General features: G+C 55.8%; 2 protein-coding genes across 2 annotated transcripts in view; one reads left to right on the plus strand and one right to left on the minus strand.

The window, feature by feature from the left end:
- The window catches only part of LOC134562709 (zinc finger protein 420-like), a 230,724-nt gene that overhangs the window by 26,739 nt on the left and 188,536 nt on the right, over positions 1 to 15,449 (plus strand). The gene's annotated exons all lie outside the window — the stretch shown is intronic.
- Positions 9,088 to 14,835, minus strand: LOC134562743 (serine/threonine-protein kinase pim-1-like). Its single transcript, XM_063420262.1, has 8 exons — positions 12,395 to 14,835; positions 12,215 to 12,265; positions 11,644 to 12,010; positions 11,254 to 11,430; positions 10,847 to 10,999; positions 10,447 to 10,615; positions 9,649 to 9,766; positions 9,088 to 9,227 (listed from the first exon to the last, which is right to left on the minus strand). The coding sequence occupies exons 1-5, from the start codon at positions 12,929 to 12,931 to the stop codon at positions 10,893 to 10,895; spliced, it is 1,239 nt and encodes a 412-aa protein (XP_063276332.1). The 5' UTR covers positions 12,932 to 14,835; the 3' UTR covers positions 9,088 to 9,227; positions 9,649 to 9,766; positions 10,447 to 10,615; positions 10,847 to 10,892.

Consider the following 15,449-nt stretch of genomic DNA (forward strand, 5'->3'; position numbering starts at 1 on the left):
CCATCCCCGCACAGCTCCAGCCCACCCAGGACGTCCAGGGGTGTCCACCTGCCTGGAATGGCACAGTACCTTCCTCAGCAGAAAGGTGAACATCCTGCAGGGATGGATGACAAAATCCAAGCAAAAGACAGCTCACAGGCCTGATGGGGTTCTCAGGGAGCAGGGGACAATCAGGGTGACAGCAGTGCTCTTGGAGCAGGGTGAAGCTGGGCTGACACAAGGGCCAATGGTTGTGTTGTGCTCTTTGCTGGGTGCTGCCAGTTCCACTTGGAACATGCACTGTGACATCCCAGCTGCCAGGAGTCCAGGCTGGCCATCAAGTGGACACTGGCAACCAGAGAATGATGGAAGCCCTGAGCGCTTGGGCTTGGAAGGGACCCTGAAGATCATCTTGTGTCAACTTGAGCAATCTTGCCCACACCCTGTTGCTCAGAGCCCTGTTCCCACCTGGCCTTGGCTGTTGCCAAGGATGGGGCATCCGCAGCCTGCGTGCACAACCTGGCCCAGTGCCTCAGCACCCTCAGTGCAAAAGAACATCTTCCTGAACCTTCCACTCCCACCTCCAATCCACCTCCTGCCCTTGAAAGCCATCCCCCCTTGCCCTCTCTGCACAGGCCCTGTGGAACACTCTGTGCCCATCTTTCCTGGGGGACCCTTCCAGCCCTGCCCTGCTGCACTGAGGCCTCCCCATGGCCCTCTCTCTGCAGGCTGAGCATCCCCAGCCCCACATGCACAGCAGGCAGGCAGATCAGTGGCAGTCAGGGCTGAGGGGTAGCAAACAGCATCAGGGACTGAGAGATGGCAGCTTTAGAGCCAGGGTTGTCTCTAAATGTACAAAATTAATACTGGTGGAGGTGGAGATGGTGGGACACTGTCTCTGTTCCAACTGGTGAATATTTTCCTTCTTTTTCCTTCTTTTCTGTCATGCTGACCCAAGTTTCGCTGTCTGAAAGGAAGCTTGGCACAAGATTCATTGTCTTGTCCATTTGTGAAACACTGAGAAGAGTCTGGGCAGGCTGATGATGCAGAGCAAAACTTGCAAATGTAGTGGTGATCCTGAGCCTGGGGCATGCAGCTAAACTCAGTCAAAAGGAATCTTTGAAAAGCTGAGCCTGCTTTACAATTTCTGGATTTTGGCTCCATGAGGAACCTTCATGGTGGACAATCAATCACTCTTTGTCCCCGCACTCTCCCCAGCATTTCCATCATCCCACCCCTGGCACTCCCACGGATCAGGAGCAGTGTGCCCAGCAGGACCAGGGCAGTGATTCTTCCCATGTGCTGGGCACTGCTTGGGCAGCACCTCGAGGGCTGTGTCCAATTCTGGGGCCCCCAATTCAGGAAGGACATGGAGGGGCTGGAGCGTGTCCAGAGAAGAGCAGCAAGGCTGGTGAGGGCTCTGGAACACAAGGCCTGGGAGGAGCAGCTGAGGGAGCTGGGCTTGTTTATCCTGGAGAAGAGGAGGCTCAGGGGAGACAAGGTGATATCAGGGCACAGGTTGGACTTGATGATGTCCAAGGTCTTTTCCAACCTTGCTGATTCTGTGATTCTCTGAAACCACCCTTTCAGCAGTTGCAGGATGAGCCCTGGGCCTCCTCTTCAGAAGGTCCAGTAGCCCAGGTCCCTCAGGTTCTCCTCACAGCCCCAGAGCCCATCCTGTCAGTCCTGCAGAGCCTCTGCAGCCCCTCCTCATTGCCCACAACAGGGAGCCCCACAGCCAGACACAGCAGCCCAGATGTGCCCCCCTGGCCTGCGGTGCCTCTGGCAAGGGAGCAGCAGGAGGCACTGCAGGAGCCTGCAGACAATTCCTGAAGCACTTGGAGGATGATCCTGCTCCCCAAGGGACGTTCCCATGGTGACACCTCAGGAACTGAAATGGGGAGTGGGGCCAGGGAGGAAAGGGCAAGCAGGGATGGGCTGTTTGCAGGATAGGGGTGGGCAATAGGAAGAAATTTTTACCAGGAAGAGTAAAGAAAGCCAAGGGAAAGCAAAGGAAATGCTCCAGGCAGTTTGGGTGTGCCCTGGCTCTGAGCAACAGCATCTGCAGTGGGACAGGAAACTCACAGCTCATGGGAACAAACTTTCTGTCTGACTTCAGAGGCCACCACAAACCGGAGTGGTTTCTCTCCTGTCCTCCAGCCCCTCCAGGCCCCGGGGGCTGATGGCATTTGTGCTCACTCAGGTTCATTTCCCCACACCAGCACCATGGGAGTGCTGACGCCTGCTGTGTGCAGTGCAAACAGGGGCTCCTGAGGCAGTGCTGCCGTGGCTGTGCCTGCAAGGATGTGGCCCCTGTGTGAGCTGGGGGAGAGGCCAGGGCTGCAGAGGGGGGATGTTGTTGGCAGGTGCATGAGGATGCTCTGGGACGCTGCCCTGGGGTGTCCAGCGCAGTGGGGATGGATCAGCCCCTGCTCTGCTGCTCCTTCCCGTCTCCCCCAGGGTCCCTGCAGAGCCCCAGCCATGCTCTTTGCTCCCACACTGCCCACGGCCACCCTGGGGCTGCTCACGGGGCTTTTCTGTGCTGAGCATTGGCCTGGGCGTGTTCTGGAGAGAGCCTGGGCAAGGAGCCTGCAGCCCCCAGGCCCTGGCCTGAGGCGTCAGCGCTGCCCCAGCAGTGCCCATGGCCTGTCCCTGCTGCAGCCCCGGCACTGCCACCCCCAGCCCTGTGCCCGGCCCCGAGAGCACTCAGGCCCTGCAGCAACAGCAGGGCCAGGAGGGCAGCGGGGCAGGGCCACGGCAGCAGCACTGGCAACACCAAGTGCTGCTGCTGCTGCTGGGCACAGCTGCTGTGCCAGCACTGATCTGCCCCCAGCTCTGCACACAGACATTGCTGCTGCAGCCCCAGAGAAGGGAATCAAAGGGGCATCTCTGCAGAAATGGCTGGGAGATCCCTGAGTTCCTTTAAAGCCACCAAGATGGCAGCCCCTCACTGACACAGTCTGTGGCCACAGGGAAGGTGGAGAAAAACAAAATGAGAAATGGCACGAAGAATGACATGTCTTTGTGGACAATATTTAAAAATGAAAACAAAGGAAAAGAACCTCCAAAAGAAACCAATGGGAAGTATCAAAGACGGCTTTTATTAGAAGGGTTTGCAGAAATTGGCCAGCACTTGAATGTTGCTGAAACCATCCAGTCATCATTCTTCACACTGCAGCCTTGAGCTCCTGGTCCCTCAGGCTGTAGATGAGGGGATTCAGGGCTGGAGGCAACACCAAGTACAGAACTGACAGGGCCAGATCCAGGGATAGGGAGAAGATGGAGGCCGGCTTCAGGTAGGCAAACACTGCAGTGCTGAGGAACAGAGAGACCACGGCCAGGTGAGGAAGGCAGGTGGAAAAGGCTTTGTGCCCTCCCTGCTCAGAGGGGATCCTCAGCACAGCCCGGATGATCTGCACATAGGAGAAAACAATGAACACAAAACAACCAAATACCGAACAGGTACTAACTGCAATGAGCCCAAGTTCCCTGAGATAGGATTGGGAGCAGGAGAGCTTGAGGATGGGGGGATTTCATAGAAGAACTGGCTCAGGGCATTGCCCTGGCACAGGGGCAGGGAAAATGTGTTGGCCATTTGCATGAGAGCATTGAGAAAGGCACTGGGCCAGGCAGCTGCTGCCATGTGGGCACAAGCTCTGCTGCCCAGGAGGGTCCCGTAGTGTAGGGTTTTGCAGATGGACACGTAACGGTCATAATACATGATGGTCAGCAGGAAATACACTACTGACATAAGAAAAATAAAGAGGAAAACTTGAGCAGCACATCCTGTGTAGGAGATGTGCCTGGTGCCCCAGAAGGAATTGTGCCAGGCTTTGGAGACAGTGGTGCAGATGGAGCCCAGGTCACTGAGGGCCAGCTTGAGCAGGAAGAAGAACATGGGGGTGTGCAGGAAGTGGTTGCAGGCTACGGTGCTGATGACGAGGCCCTTGGCCAGGAGGGCAGCCAGGGAGATGCCCAGGAAGGAGCAGAAGTGCAGGAGCTGCAGCTGCCACTGTTCCTGGACAAAGGACAGTGACAAGTTAGGACAGGCTGTTTTGAGCCAAACCCATGCCATTCCCTGTAGAAAGTCCTGCTGGCCTTGGTGGTTTTGGTGTGTATCCTGACAGCTGACAAAACATCAACACATTCACTTCAGAGTTGGACTAGGTCAAGGCACAAGCCTGCCTGGCCCTGCAGAGCCTCAGCCATGGCTCTTCCCTGGGCAGCCCCAGGGCTCCCGAGGCTGCACTGGGCTGCGGGCAAGCCCTGCTCCTGGGCACCCTGAGGGGCTGCAGCCAGCCTGGAGGGAGCTGCAGCACAGGGGCCTCTGGCCTGCATGCACCAAGATTGCCTTTGCAAACCCCTCTGGCACCACACTCTGCCACAAGCACAACAAGAACTGATCCTCCCAGGGAAAGGCATGACCTTCACTGGCACCAATTTGTCCCTTGCACTTTCTGGCACAGCAAAGGTCAGCGCTTGTCATCCCTGTTCTGCACTCCCTGCCTGGCCACCCAAACACCTGAACCCTCCAGAACATCTTGAATTAGCACCAACCTGCAGGAAGCTCCGGGGGGAGAACCAACCCCCAACCACACCGAGAAATCCTTGACATTGAGAGTCTGGGGCAGAGCTGAAACTCAAGTATTTTAATGGCAAGAGAGAGGCTTTTTCTTGCTGAATTCATTCTCCAAGGATAACAATAATGAAAGCTTTCGGTCTCCTTACCTGCCACAGATGTGTATTGCCAAGGTTTGCTACTGGGCTGTGGCTGATTTTTATGAACCTGTTCAGAACTCTGATGCTGTTCCCACTGGCTCCCACACAGCTTTTGGGCATTTGGGGTGGCTGCAGCTCCAGCACCAGCCCTGGTGCACAGGAATTCCAGGAGGAGATCCACAGAAGGAATCAGCCATTGACAGAGAAAAACAGCAGTTTGCAAGGCCCCAGTCCCCACAGCACTGCAGACTGGGGGAACCCAGCCTCTGCATTTACACTTTGGCCTCTGTGCCTCACTTCTGCTCTCACTAAAGTCCCCCCAGTTTCCCTCATGCTCAGATTCCCAAGATGATTGAAAGCAGCATTAGGAGCAGGGATAGATGATGGGAACTGTCCCAAGGCTGGACAAAATCTCTCTTCTCAGGCCTGACAAGTGCAGGCAAGGAGAGAGGAAAAGCCTGCCTGAAAGAGGTGTGCAATCAAAGCAGTAATGAAATTTAGGTCTAATGAGAGAAGCTGAAGAGATTTTCTATGTATACATAAAGACAGAGAGAAAAACATAGATTTAGATATAGATATAGTGTAACATGAGGCAGGTGGGTTGGATAAAGACACACAACACAGGATCCTCTTGGGCTCAGACCAACAGCCACAATTTATTGTTCCAAGCTCCCTTTGACAGTGAGTTTGAATTTCCCAGCCTTAGGAAGCCTGCTGGTTGGGTATCTCTGCCATGCCCAGATCTCTGGCCAGTGCTGTGTCTGCATCCAGGGCTTGGATGGGGTTGCCTGAGCTCTTTGCTCCCCGTGGCACTTCTAGAACAAGCCAGGTCAGCCCAGTTGGGTCTGTTATGGTCAGACTCCTTATGTCCAGCTGTAAACCAGCTGGACCTTGCTACATCTCCTCACCTTGTTTGGATTCAAATGCAAATTGTTTGCTGTTATCCCATTTGCAAGGGCCCTTTTGCAGATGGGGTAACAGCAGACAGCATGGGTTGAATTTGAAGGAGGTTTTGTCCAGCTTAATCCTCCTCAGCCAGTGATGTGTCCCATGGAGCCCTGGAGTTGCAGCACTCACTGCCAGGAGCTGTCAGGCCAGATCACAATCTTCTAGGCTAGCAAGGGACAGGTTAATTGCTTATGGGTACAAATTACAACTGAACAATGAAACAAGGAAATATTCAACTTTGAAAACTGGGAGAAAAAACAATTAAAAGAAAACCAGTTTGTAAACAGAAAAACCACACTGTAAACAGAACAACAGTTTGTAAACAAATAGAACCCTTCAGTGAACTGTCACTTGCAGAGTCCTAGATCCCCATGAGGTGGGTGAAGAAGCTGTTTCTGTCCCTGTTCCACACACGGCTCCACAGCGTCTGCTGAGGGCCCTCAGGAGAATGCTGCTTGTGCTCTTGGACAGGACCTAAGGCAGGACGGACACGTCTGGCAGGTACCCAAAGCCTTCCAGTGTCCTTGCAAAGCACTTGGCAGGGCTGTACTGTGAGCAAACACCATTCCAATTGCTCTTGTGTCACAGACACAAGATCATTCTTGAAGGAGCTCTAGCATTCAATTGTAAACACCTGGGACAACAGTTGATAATTAACTGTGCAATTAGTTCAAATATGGCGGGTGTCATCTTTTTTGGTGGATGAGGTAGAAACATTCATTCTGGAATGTGCAAAGGATCAGGCCAGTGTGTATTCCACTGTCCAGTAATACCAGTAGGATGAAAATTAACAATGAGAATAAACACAGTGATACACACCTCTGGGCATGTCCTGTGGACTTGTCTGTTTGTGCTAGCTTGCTCTGCTGTTTGGAGAGCAGCTTTTGCCTCTGGGGTTAATTTTCTGGGGGAAGTTAATTCAGAGTCACCCTTTAGGAGGTCAACTAAAGGTGCTCATTGAGAGTTGGTCAGTCCTAGGTAAGGCCTGACCCAGCTGATGGTATCCAAGAGTTTTTGTGCATCGTTTAGAGTTAGAATTTTGGTTGATAATTGAATTGTTTGTGGCTGTATAGTCTGGTCCATTATTTTGAGTCCCAAATATTTCCAGGCTGGTTGCTGATGCACTTTCTCTAGTGCTACCTACAGCCCAAATGTTTTTAATGCTTGCAACAGGCTTGGCTGAATCAGGGAGAGTTCTTTTTTGGTTTGGGCTGCAATCAAAATGTCATCCATGTCATGGGAACAGTATGCCCCTGGGAATGGTTCTCTCACTGATGAGAGTACCTGAGCAGCACAGCCCTGACAGATTGTGGGGCTGTTTCCTCTGTTTTGGGGAAGTACTTTCCATTGAGAACCTTGCACTGGTGCAGTGTTATTGATAGAAGGCAGGGTAAAGGCAAACTTTGGGGTGTCCTCTGGGTGCAATGGAAGAGTGAACAAACAGTCCTTTAAGTCCACAGTCAGGATGTCCCAGGAGGCAGGAATCACTGCAGGAGATGGCAGACCAGGCTGCAACGTGCCCGTTCTCTCCATCACAGAGTGGATTTTTCTCAGCTCATGGAGTAACCTCCACTATCCAGATTTCTTTTTTATAACAAATACTGGGGTGTTCCAAGGGCTCATAGATGGCTCTATGTGTCCTTGAACCAGTTGTTCCTGTACCAGGGTTCTTAGGGCATCTAGTTTCTCCTTTTTAACGACCACTGTGGTACCCACCCAGGCTGAGCAGTGAGCCATTTTAGAGCCAGGGTGGGACACTTTACACCCTCTAATGCAGTGGCCCCTGTCAAAAATCTGTTCCCACCTCAGCCCACTCCAGAGCCAGAGAACTCTGGGGAAGGGCTTCCCATCTGGGAATGTCAGATAGGACTGATTCCTCCCATTTAGACTGAGAAAGTGACATTTTGTGCTGCTCTGGCCAAACGATCCAATTTTGTTTGACCAGTGGGCAGGGTCAGCACCAAAGACACAGACACACCCTGAAGGAATCAGTGTCATTTCCTACAGCTCAAGGCAGCAAAGGAGCACAAAAGGAGCAGCTCAGCAATGCCCCCAAGCATCACTACCAAAGATTGCCCGCAGTGATGAAGAAAGATCCATCACCAGTTCCCCTCACACTTTCCCATCACCCACACCCACACATCAGCTGGGGGAAGCTGTCACAGCCAAGGACTGCAGAGCCACTCCCGGGCACTGGGAATTCCTGCAGGTGCCTCCAGCCACAGGTGAGGCTCCAGCCTGGCTGTGAGAGGGCCCAGCTTTGATAGAGATGGATAAACAAACTGACAGCACTTCTAGTGCAGGAACATCTGGTTTCATCCTCCTCTTGGGTCCCTCCCAAAGCCTGGCCAGGGCCCAGGGATGAACCAAGGGAGTTGCCTTTGACCATACAGCCCCAGACAAGGCCAGATGTCAGATTTCATGGCCTTGTCTGGCTTCTAAATACAGAAAGGTCAAGACCTGTTTCACTAAGGAGTGGATACATCTAGTACAAGGTTAATGACCATGCATATTTTGTTAAGGAGCAGATACAAAGATACCCTTTGGTTGGAAGGTTCATCCAGAGGTCGCCTTTGGCTCAGGGCCTGTTGTTCAGGCCTCACTCAGGCCTCTTGTCCAGGCCTTGGCCTTTCAGGGTTTAGTGCTGGACTTGACAGTGCTGGCTTAACACTTGCACTTGATGAGCTCAGAGGTCTTTTCCAACAGAAAGGATTCTGTATTTCCATGATTTTATCTGCTGCATTCAGTCAGGTCCATGTTAGCAGCATCACTTTGGTCAAGAAGTTCCCTCTTGCTCAGCTCTTGTGGCCTAAGGCTTCAGCTCCTTCAGCTCCTGGTGCAAAGCTGCTCATGCTGAACGAGACGACTCCGAGAGAAGAACACAGTTCATGCAATTCCTTCTGGGACACTGAGAGGGGAGGGTGTGCAAACACAAGCATTGTTTGCTGTGGCCTCCTCTCTGCCCTTCACGCCTTTCAGCGCTCACAAACAGCCCAGAGCTTTCTCCAAGAGTGCAATGGAGCAGCTGTTCCTGCTCCCAGCTCTGGCTCCTCCCAGGCTCTGACCTTGCCTGGTTTTGTCCCTCTTGCTGTGCCCTCTGTTCCCCTGGGCTCAGTGGCTGCTGCCCAGGACGGTGGAAGTGGCACAGATCCAGTGGTGGGGACCCTCCTTTCTCTGCCCTTGGAGCTGCCTGCTCACAGCAGCCTTTTCCATCTGGAAGCTGCACATGGAGAGGGAGTCCTCACCTCTGTTCCTTGCACAAAGCCCAGGGCTGCAGAGCTGGGCCGGGCACAAGTGGGGCAGCACAGCAAACAGGGAGCTGCCAGTCCCTTCCAGCCCTGTGTGCTCAGAGTTTGGGCCCTGGAGCTGCAGGTGGGCAAAGGCAGCTGCTTCTGCTCCCTCTGTGTGTGCCCGTGTTGAGCAGTGCTGCTCCATCAGTCTGTGCCCAGCACCGGGGAAAAGCCTCAGCCCTGCAGGGCCAGGAGCTGCCGGGCTGTGCCTGAGCAGCTCAGCCAGCGGGAAGGGAGCTGCTCCACACGGGAACCAGCAGCAAAGGACACTCCTTTCTTAGGAAAGTTTTTCTATTAATAGAAAAAGAAAAGAAAAAAAAAAGGAAAAAAAAAAAGAAAAAATGAGAACAATAAAAACAAATCCCAAATCTATAGTGAAAAATACTTAGTAACTTTGGATAAAGAGATAATTAATCTTTTTAAAATGGGATCTCAGTTATTTACTTTGTAAATGTGTTGATGGCATGGATCCATCCTACTGACCTCAGCAGCCGTTTAAAAAGATTTTGCAGTTTGTTTCCAGTATTATTTTAAATTGTGGCAGAAGCAATAGGAAATTGCTGTGCCCCACCAGATCTAAGCAGGACTGGGAATCTAAATTTTGTCAAACTCCAAATCCTTTAGAAGATGACCTTCCTTCTCACCCTCTGAAGGAGCTGCACATTCCCTTCGAAGTTTTCAGGGTTTTTTTAAGACACAAAGTCCCACTTACAGCTTTTTGCTCTGGTTTGGAGCTGCAGAAGGGCAATTAATTCTTCATTCATCAGCTCCAGACTGCACTGCCTTAGGAACACCATCCACTCGCCAGGTTTTGCTCAGTTGTGGCACTCCTAGAGGAGGAAGAAAGGGCAATTGCACAATTCCAGCCAAAAAGGAAGCAAGAGTGGGACAGACAAAACATCCCGTGAAGATCCAGGCATTCAGCTGGGACTGTGGAGTGTTTGGGTTCTTGCCAATTGGATGTGGATCCCTACCTGCAATCTCTGGGCCAGCAGGAGAGTCTCACTCAGCTGCCAAAGCAGAAAGCTCAGGCGCTGTGCTCAGAAGGGGCTGGTGTGCTGCAAAGCTGTCAGAGCAATGTGAGGGCAGAGCGAGCCCAGCCGTGCCCAGGGCTGAGCCCAGCAGAGCCCTGGCAGAGCCCAGAGCAGCCTCAGCACCCACAGAACCCGGCTGCAAGGACAGAAACCAGAAACTGCCCGTCAGCTGAAGGCTCCTGTGCCCTTGTCCCAGCCGCCCGCAGTGCCCAGGCCGTGCTGGCCGTGCTCAGAGCTGGGCCCAAACCTCCCCATCACTGCTGGCCTTGGAGGCAGAGCAGGAGGGCAGCACATGTGCCCAGCCTCAGCCAGCCATGCCACATCCAGCCCCTCAGCAGCTGCCCAGAGCCAAAAAGCAGCTGGACAGCCTAGGGAAGGATTTGTTGCCTCCGCCCCAGCAAAGGGAGGAACCTTTGGTGCCCGGCCAGGCCATGCCATGCCCGGATCTGGGAGCATCCCCCTGGCTGTGGACTCACCTGCAGATTGGGCATGGAGCGTGTCTCTGAAGAAGGTACCAAAATCAAACTCCATCATCTTCAGCTGCTGGTGACCAGGTAGAGGAAGAGATTGTCATCCCTGAGGTTGTCCTTGGTGTCTCCAGCAGCAGCCCCACCTGACAGAGCTTCTCCAGAGGCTCCTCCTTCCCTGGGGGCCAGAGCAGGCTGTCACTGTTCTGCCCAGGGCCCCAGCCGTCAAGGAAGCACGACAAGAAAAACTAGGATGGATGGTGGCCACCAGTGCTTGCTGGAGCAGGTCTCCAGCTAAGCTCCAGCACAGATGTTCCCATCTGATGATCCCTGCTCAGAGCTACAGGCAGGACAAAAACAGTCTGCTCTTCTTTAGCACTGATTGCCATGAGATGTGTGGAGCTGTTACCTGCCAGGTTTTGGATCCAATTGTGCACATGGACCTCTCCCATCTTCTAGGGCAGATGAACGCCCTGCAGCCAAGGATCATTGAAGAGGTCTTCTAAGGATGGCCTGTCCAAGGGTTGCATGGACAAACACCTCTTAATGACATCCTGGCACTCTGAAGAGACAAACCAGAATCCACCAGTCACTTGGAGAAGGATCCCGTCTGCTTTGGCCCCCCATTCCCACGCCCAGGCCATGCTGGGTCTGACCAGAGCTGTGCCTAAACTTCCCGATGCATTGTCTGTTTGGAGGAGAGCGGCAGAGCAGGACATGTGCCCCCTCCCCAGCAGCTGCCAGAGCAGGGTGCTCATGAGGCTGCTGCTGTCTCCCAGCACTGGTATTCCCCTGTGCCCAGAGATGAGGATCCACCTGGAGAGAGCCATCGTGGGAACAAGATGCGGCCCCAGATGATCTGCTGGCCCCTCCTGAACGGGTGCTTCCCCACGACCAGGTGGTACAGCACGAGGCCCAGGGACCAGATCGTTGCTGCCTCGCCGTGGTAGCGCTGCTGGTGGATCCACTCTGGTGGGCTGTAGGACAGGGTTCCTGTGGAACACAGACACAGTTCATCAGGGGATGAACTCCTAGAGCCTGGCCCCAGCATCCCTGGGCATGCGGGGGCTGGCCCCCTCCCACCCCCAGCCAAAAGGAACTTGTCTCAAGACATCATGCTGTTGCCAGCAGCAAGAGGGGGAAGGCCCGGTGCTACAGCCAGGCTGGGCCAGGAGATGACCAGGAACATCCCCTGAGGGGGCTCACCTGCAAATTGGGTGTAGGCTGTGTCTTGGAGGAAGGCGCCACAGCCAAAGTCGATCAATTTGAGTTCTCCTGTGGCCAGGTCGAGCAGGATGTTCTCGGGCTTGATGTCCCTGTGCAGGACCCCGCAGCTGGTGCAGTGCCGCACGGCCTCCAGCACCTGGCGGAACAGCGCCCGCGCCTCCTCCTCCGGCAGGAACCTCCGCTCCGCCAGGAAAGCCGACAGGTCCTGGCACCGCTCCGGACGCTCCAGCACCAACAAGAAGCTGGTGGGGAGCTCAAGCCACTCCAGGAGCTGAATGACACCAGCACAGCCAGCGGACACCTTGTCCAGCAGCACGATCTCCAGGGGCGCACGGGCGCCGTTGGGCTGCGGGAGGAGCACGATGCCGTCAGTGGGGCTGAGGCCGTGCCGGGGCTCTGGGAGCCCTCAGCCAGCCCCGGCTGCTCTGGGCGCCCCGCTCAGCCCAGGCCCGCTCTCCCTGCACGGCTCCCGGCGGCTCCCACCCTGCCGGGCCCCGGCTCCTCGCCGCCCGCCACGGCCCGGCTTCTGCCGCTGGCCCCGCTCACTCACCAGCTCGCCCCAGAGCCGGATGCGATCCCGCGGCACGCATTTGATGGCCACCTGCGAGCAAGGGACAGCAGCGGGCTGAGCTCACCGACCGCCCCGCTGCGGTCCGATCTTCTCCTCCTGCTCCGCCCTCCTCGTTCTCGTCCTCCTCCTCCTCCGCCCGCCCCCGGCCCCGCCGCTCACCGGGGCGCCGTCCGACACTCGTGTCCCCGAGTAGACGCTGCCGAATCCTCCGCGCCCCAGCAGCGAACCCAGCCGGTACCGGTCCTGCAGGGCCTCCTGCGCCTTCCCTGCGGGCGACACGCGGCCGTCAGCGCTCGGCCCGGGGCCAGACACGGCCCCCGAGCGCCCCCCGAGCGGCCCGGGCCGGGCATCCCCACCCGCGCCGGGCCCCGGCGGTTCGGGGCCGGCGGCTGCGCTGCCGAGCGGCGGAGCTCGGGCCGGGGAAGCCGCAGCGGAGGCGGCGGGAGCGGCAGCGCCGCGTGTGTCCTCCGCGGGGCCCGGGAGGAGGCGGCGCCGGGCTCGGGGTCGGCACCGGGGCCGAGGCCGTGCCCGGCCCAGGCGCAGCCAAAGGGTGGCGATGCCGCCCCAGCCCCAGGCACTGATCCCGGCCCAGCAGCGCCACCGCCAGCACGGCCAGAGCCGGGCCCAGGCGAGACCGCGGGGGGACGCCCGGGAACGGGGCAGCCCCGCCCGGGGCCGGGGGCGGGCCGGGGGCATGGCCCGGCCCGGCAGGGGGAGAGGGAAAGGCCGGGACGGGGACACCGAGAGGGGTTGGGGAGACCGGGAAAGGGACACCAGGAGAGACTGCGGGACACGGAGAGAGAGTGCAGGACAGTGGGAGAGGGAGAGGGGGAACAGGAGGTGAGGAGGGTCGCAGAGTTCGGAGACTCCGCAAAGTCGCTGCCGCCGCTGCTGCTGCTGCCGCCGCTGCCGCCGCTGCCGCCGCTGCCGCCGAAGCCCCGGGGCCGTTTGTCCGCGTGTCCGTTCCACGGCCGAGCCCCGCGCGCCCCGGGGGCAGCCCCTGAGCCTGTCCAAACACGGGAACTTGGCCCTGTGCAGCCCAGACCCAGAGTCCTGACTCCTGCGCGGTGCCAGAGGAATCCCCTCGCTTGCTGCTCTGCATTGTCCCTGCTCAGGCTCACACACTGCCGGGGCACATTCCCTGCCTGCAGGATTCGTGCCCGACCCAAGCACTACACTTATGTCTCCGGCACTGCTTGACAACAAAAACAGGGGAAGGCAAACTGTGTGTACAGCCCATGGTATTTTAGAGTGTCTAAAACTCACTAAGTCACCGATCTTCGAGGTGACATCTCTTTGGAATTAATGGCATGGACAAGTAGTGCAACATGGAAAAGGGAAGCATAGAAAAAAATAGAGGAAAACAGCTTGGTTTGTTTCTTTCATTTTCATTTCACTTCTGGAAAGCTGTTTCAGTTTTCCAGCAATCTTCTCCACAGTCCCAGCTGCTCTTTCCAAGAACCTTTCATGGAGAACGAGGTCCAGCTTCTGTTACAAGATGTGCCATCAACTCCAGCTTCTCTTGGATTTCCATCCTGTGAGTGCAGCACGACTTTTCCAGCAAAGCAGGACAAATGTCTGGAGAACTTTACCATTTCTCTGTCCTTTTCCCTGTGGACTGGGCAGTTGTGCCATTGGTAAGGTTTGCATTGCTCCTGTTCTAAGCCAAGAAAACAGGAGGTGGTACCAGGCGTAGCTGGGGAATGCAAGGCTGAGTGAATTCAGAGAAAGAATCTCCCTGACACTGTGTGAGCTCCCCGGGCTGGGCTCAGCTTCCTGCTGGGACTCTGCACAGGGCTGAGCTGCAGCTGGGATCAGCAGCAGCTGCAAATACCTCTGGGCATCCCCATTTTCTGCTGCTCAGAGCAAGCAATGAAGCGAGTGAAGAAGTTGAGGTTTGTCTTTCTCCTGGTGGTTTTTTTTTTCATTTTATTTGACACTCCAGAGGTCAATTTCTGTGATGGCCTCTGTAAGTTTATTTGATTTCAGCAGCAGCAGCAGCACCAGGGCTGTGTTGGAGCTCTGCAAACGGGACCTGTGTGGCTTTAATTCCCCTCGACTCAGTGCCCAGGGAGTTGGGAGCATTTCAATCTCTTCTTATCATGGTGCCTGCCACAAAAATCCTGAGTTCACTGTCACAAAAGCACAGTGGGTAGCAATGATGGAAAAAGGCAATTGCAGTTGAGCTGCTCAAATTCACTATGCAGCCAGAAGGGTGCAAGAGCAGGCGCCATCTCCAATTGCCGAGGCAAAGGCAAGAGCAGCCTGCTGCTGTCACCTGAGGGTGAGTCAAAGATGCTGCACAGAGCGCTGGAAGCCGAGCCTTTCTTTCTCTGGAGGCTGCTGAGGGCAGCCCAAGCGGGCCCTGGGCAGTCAGGGCTGTGTGTGGGTGATGGCTGCTGCAGTGCAGAGTCCAGCTGGAAAAGGCCCTTGGCAGGCGAGGCAGGAGCAGGCGGGAAGGGGCCGGCGCTGCTGCTGCTCCTGGCCGGGAGCCGCGGCTGGGCCGGGCCGGCGCCCGCTGCGCTGCGGCTGCTGCTGCTGCCAGAGCCGGGCGGGACTCGGGGACAGCGAATGGACACGGGGGGACAGCAAAGGCCTGCGGGGCTGCGAGGATGTTGGCGCTGGGGCCAGCGGCAGCACAGAGCTGCAGCCGCGATTAACCCCGAGGGGAGCCCTGGGGAAAGGCTCCATTTCAGCCTTTCTTGACTGGTGGCTGTGAAGAGAGCGAAATAAAAGGAGAACAAGCAGGGCCCGACCCCTTCTCCTTTGGGAGGAGCCGCGCGCCTGGGGCTGAAGGGCCGTGAGGGGATGTGAGGGGATGTGAGGGGCTGTGAGGGGCAATGTGGGGTTGTGCTGGGCCATGAGGAGCCTCAGCCCTGACAGGACGGGTGTCCCACCATGTCCCCAGGGCAGGGCAGCCGTGAGGGGCCACAAACAGATGTGGTGGCAAAGCAGTCTGGAGGCACCTCTAGGAGAGGAGGAGACCCTTCTTCAGGTCCAAACCACACCAAATCCACCATTAAAGGGAATTTCCATCTTTAGAATCCACTGACAACTTGAAATAGACTGTACAGATTAATCCCAGTGGGAGGAGGTAATGTTCCCAGTGAGTGACATCCAGCCATTGGTAATAATGTCTAGGATTTAATAGTCTTAACAATTAGAAGTAATACTAATAAATGCAAAAAATAATAATAAAAAATAAACCCTCAAA

Source organism: Prinia subflava, chromosome 30 (genome assembly GCF_021018805.1).
Source record: "Prinia subflava isolate CZ2003 ecotype Zambia chromosome 30, Cam_Psub_1.2, whole genome shotgun sequence".
Taxonomy (NCBI): Eukaryota; Metazoa; Chordata; class Aves; order Passeriformes; family Cisticolidae; genus Prinia; species Prinia subflava.

Excerpts from the sequence above, each read along its gene's own strand:
- LOC134562743 (XM_063420262.1), bottom strand. The coding sequence starts at position 12,931 with ATGCCCCCGGCCCGCCCCCGGCCCCGGGCGGGGCTGCCCCGTTCCCGG. Across the intron at positions 12,011-12,214 it reads TCCGGCTCTGGGGCGAGCTG|CCCAACGGCGCCCGTGCGCC; the intron begins GTGAGTGAGCGG and ends CTCCTCCCGCAG. Across the intron at positions 11,000-11,253 it reads CCCACGATGGCTCTCTCCAG|AGTGCCAGGATGTCATTAAG; the intron begins GTGGATCCTCAT and ends TTGTCTCTTCAG.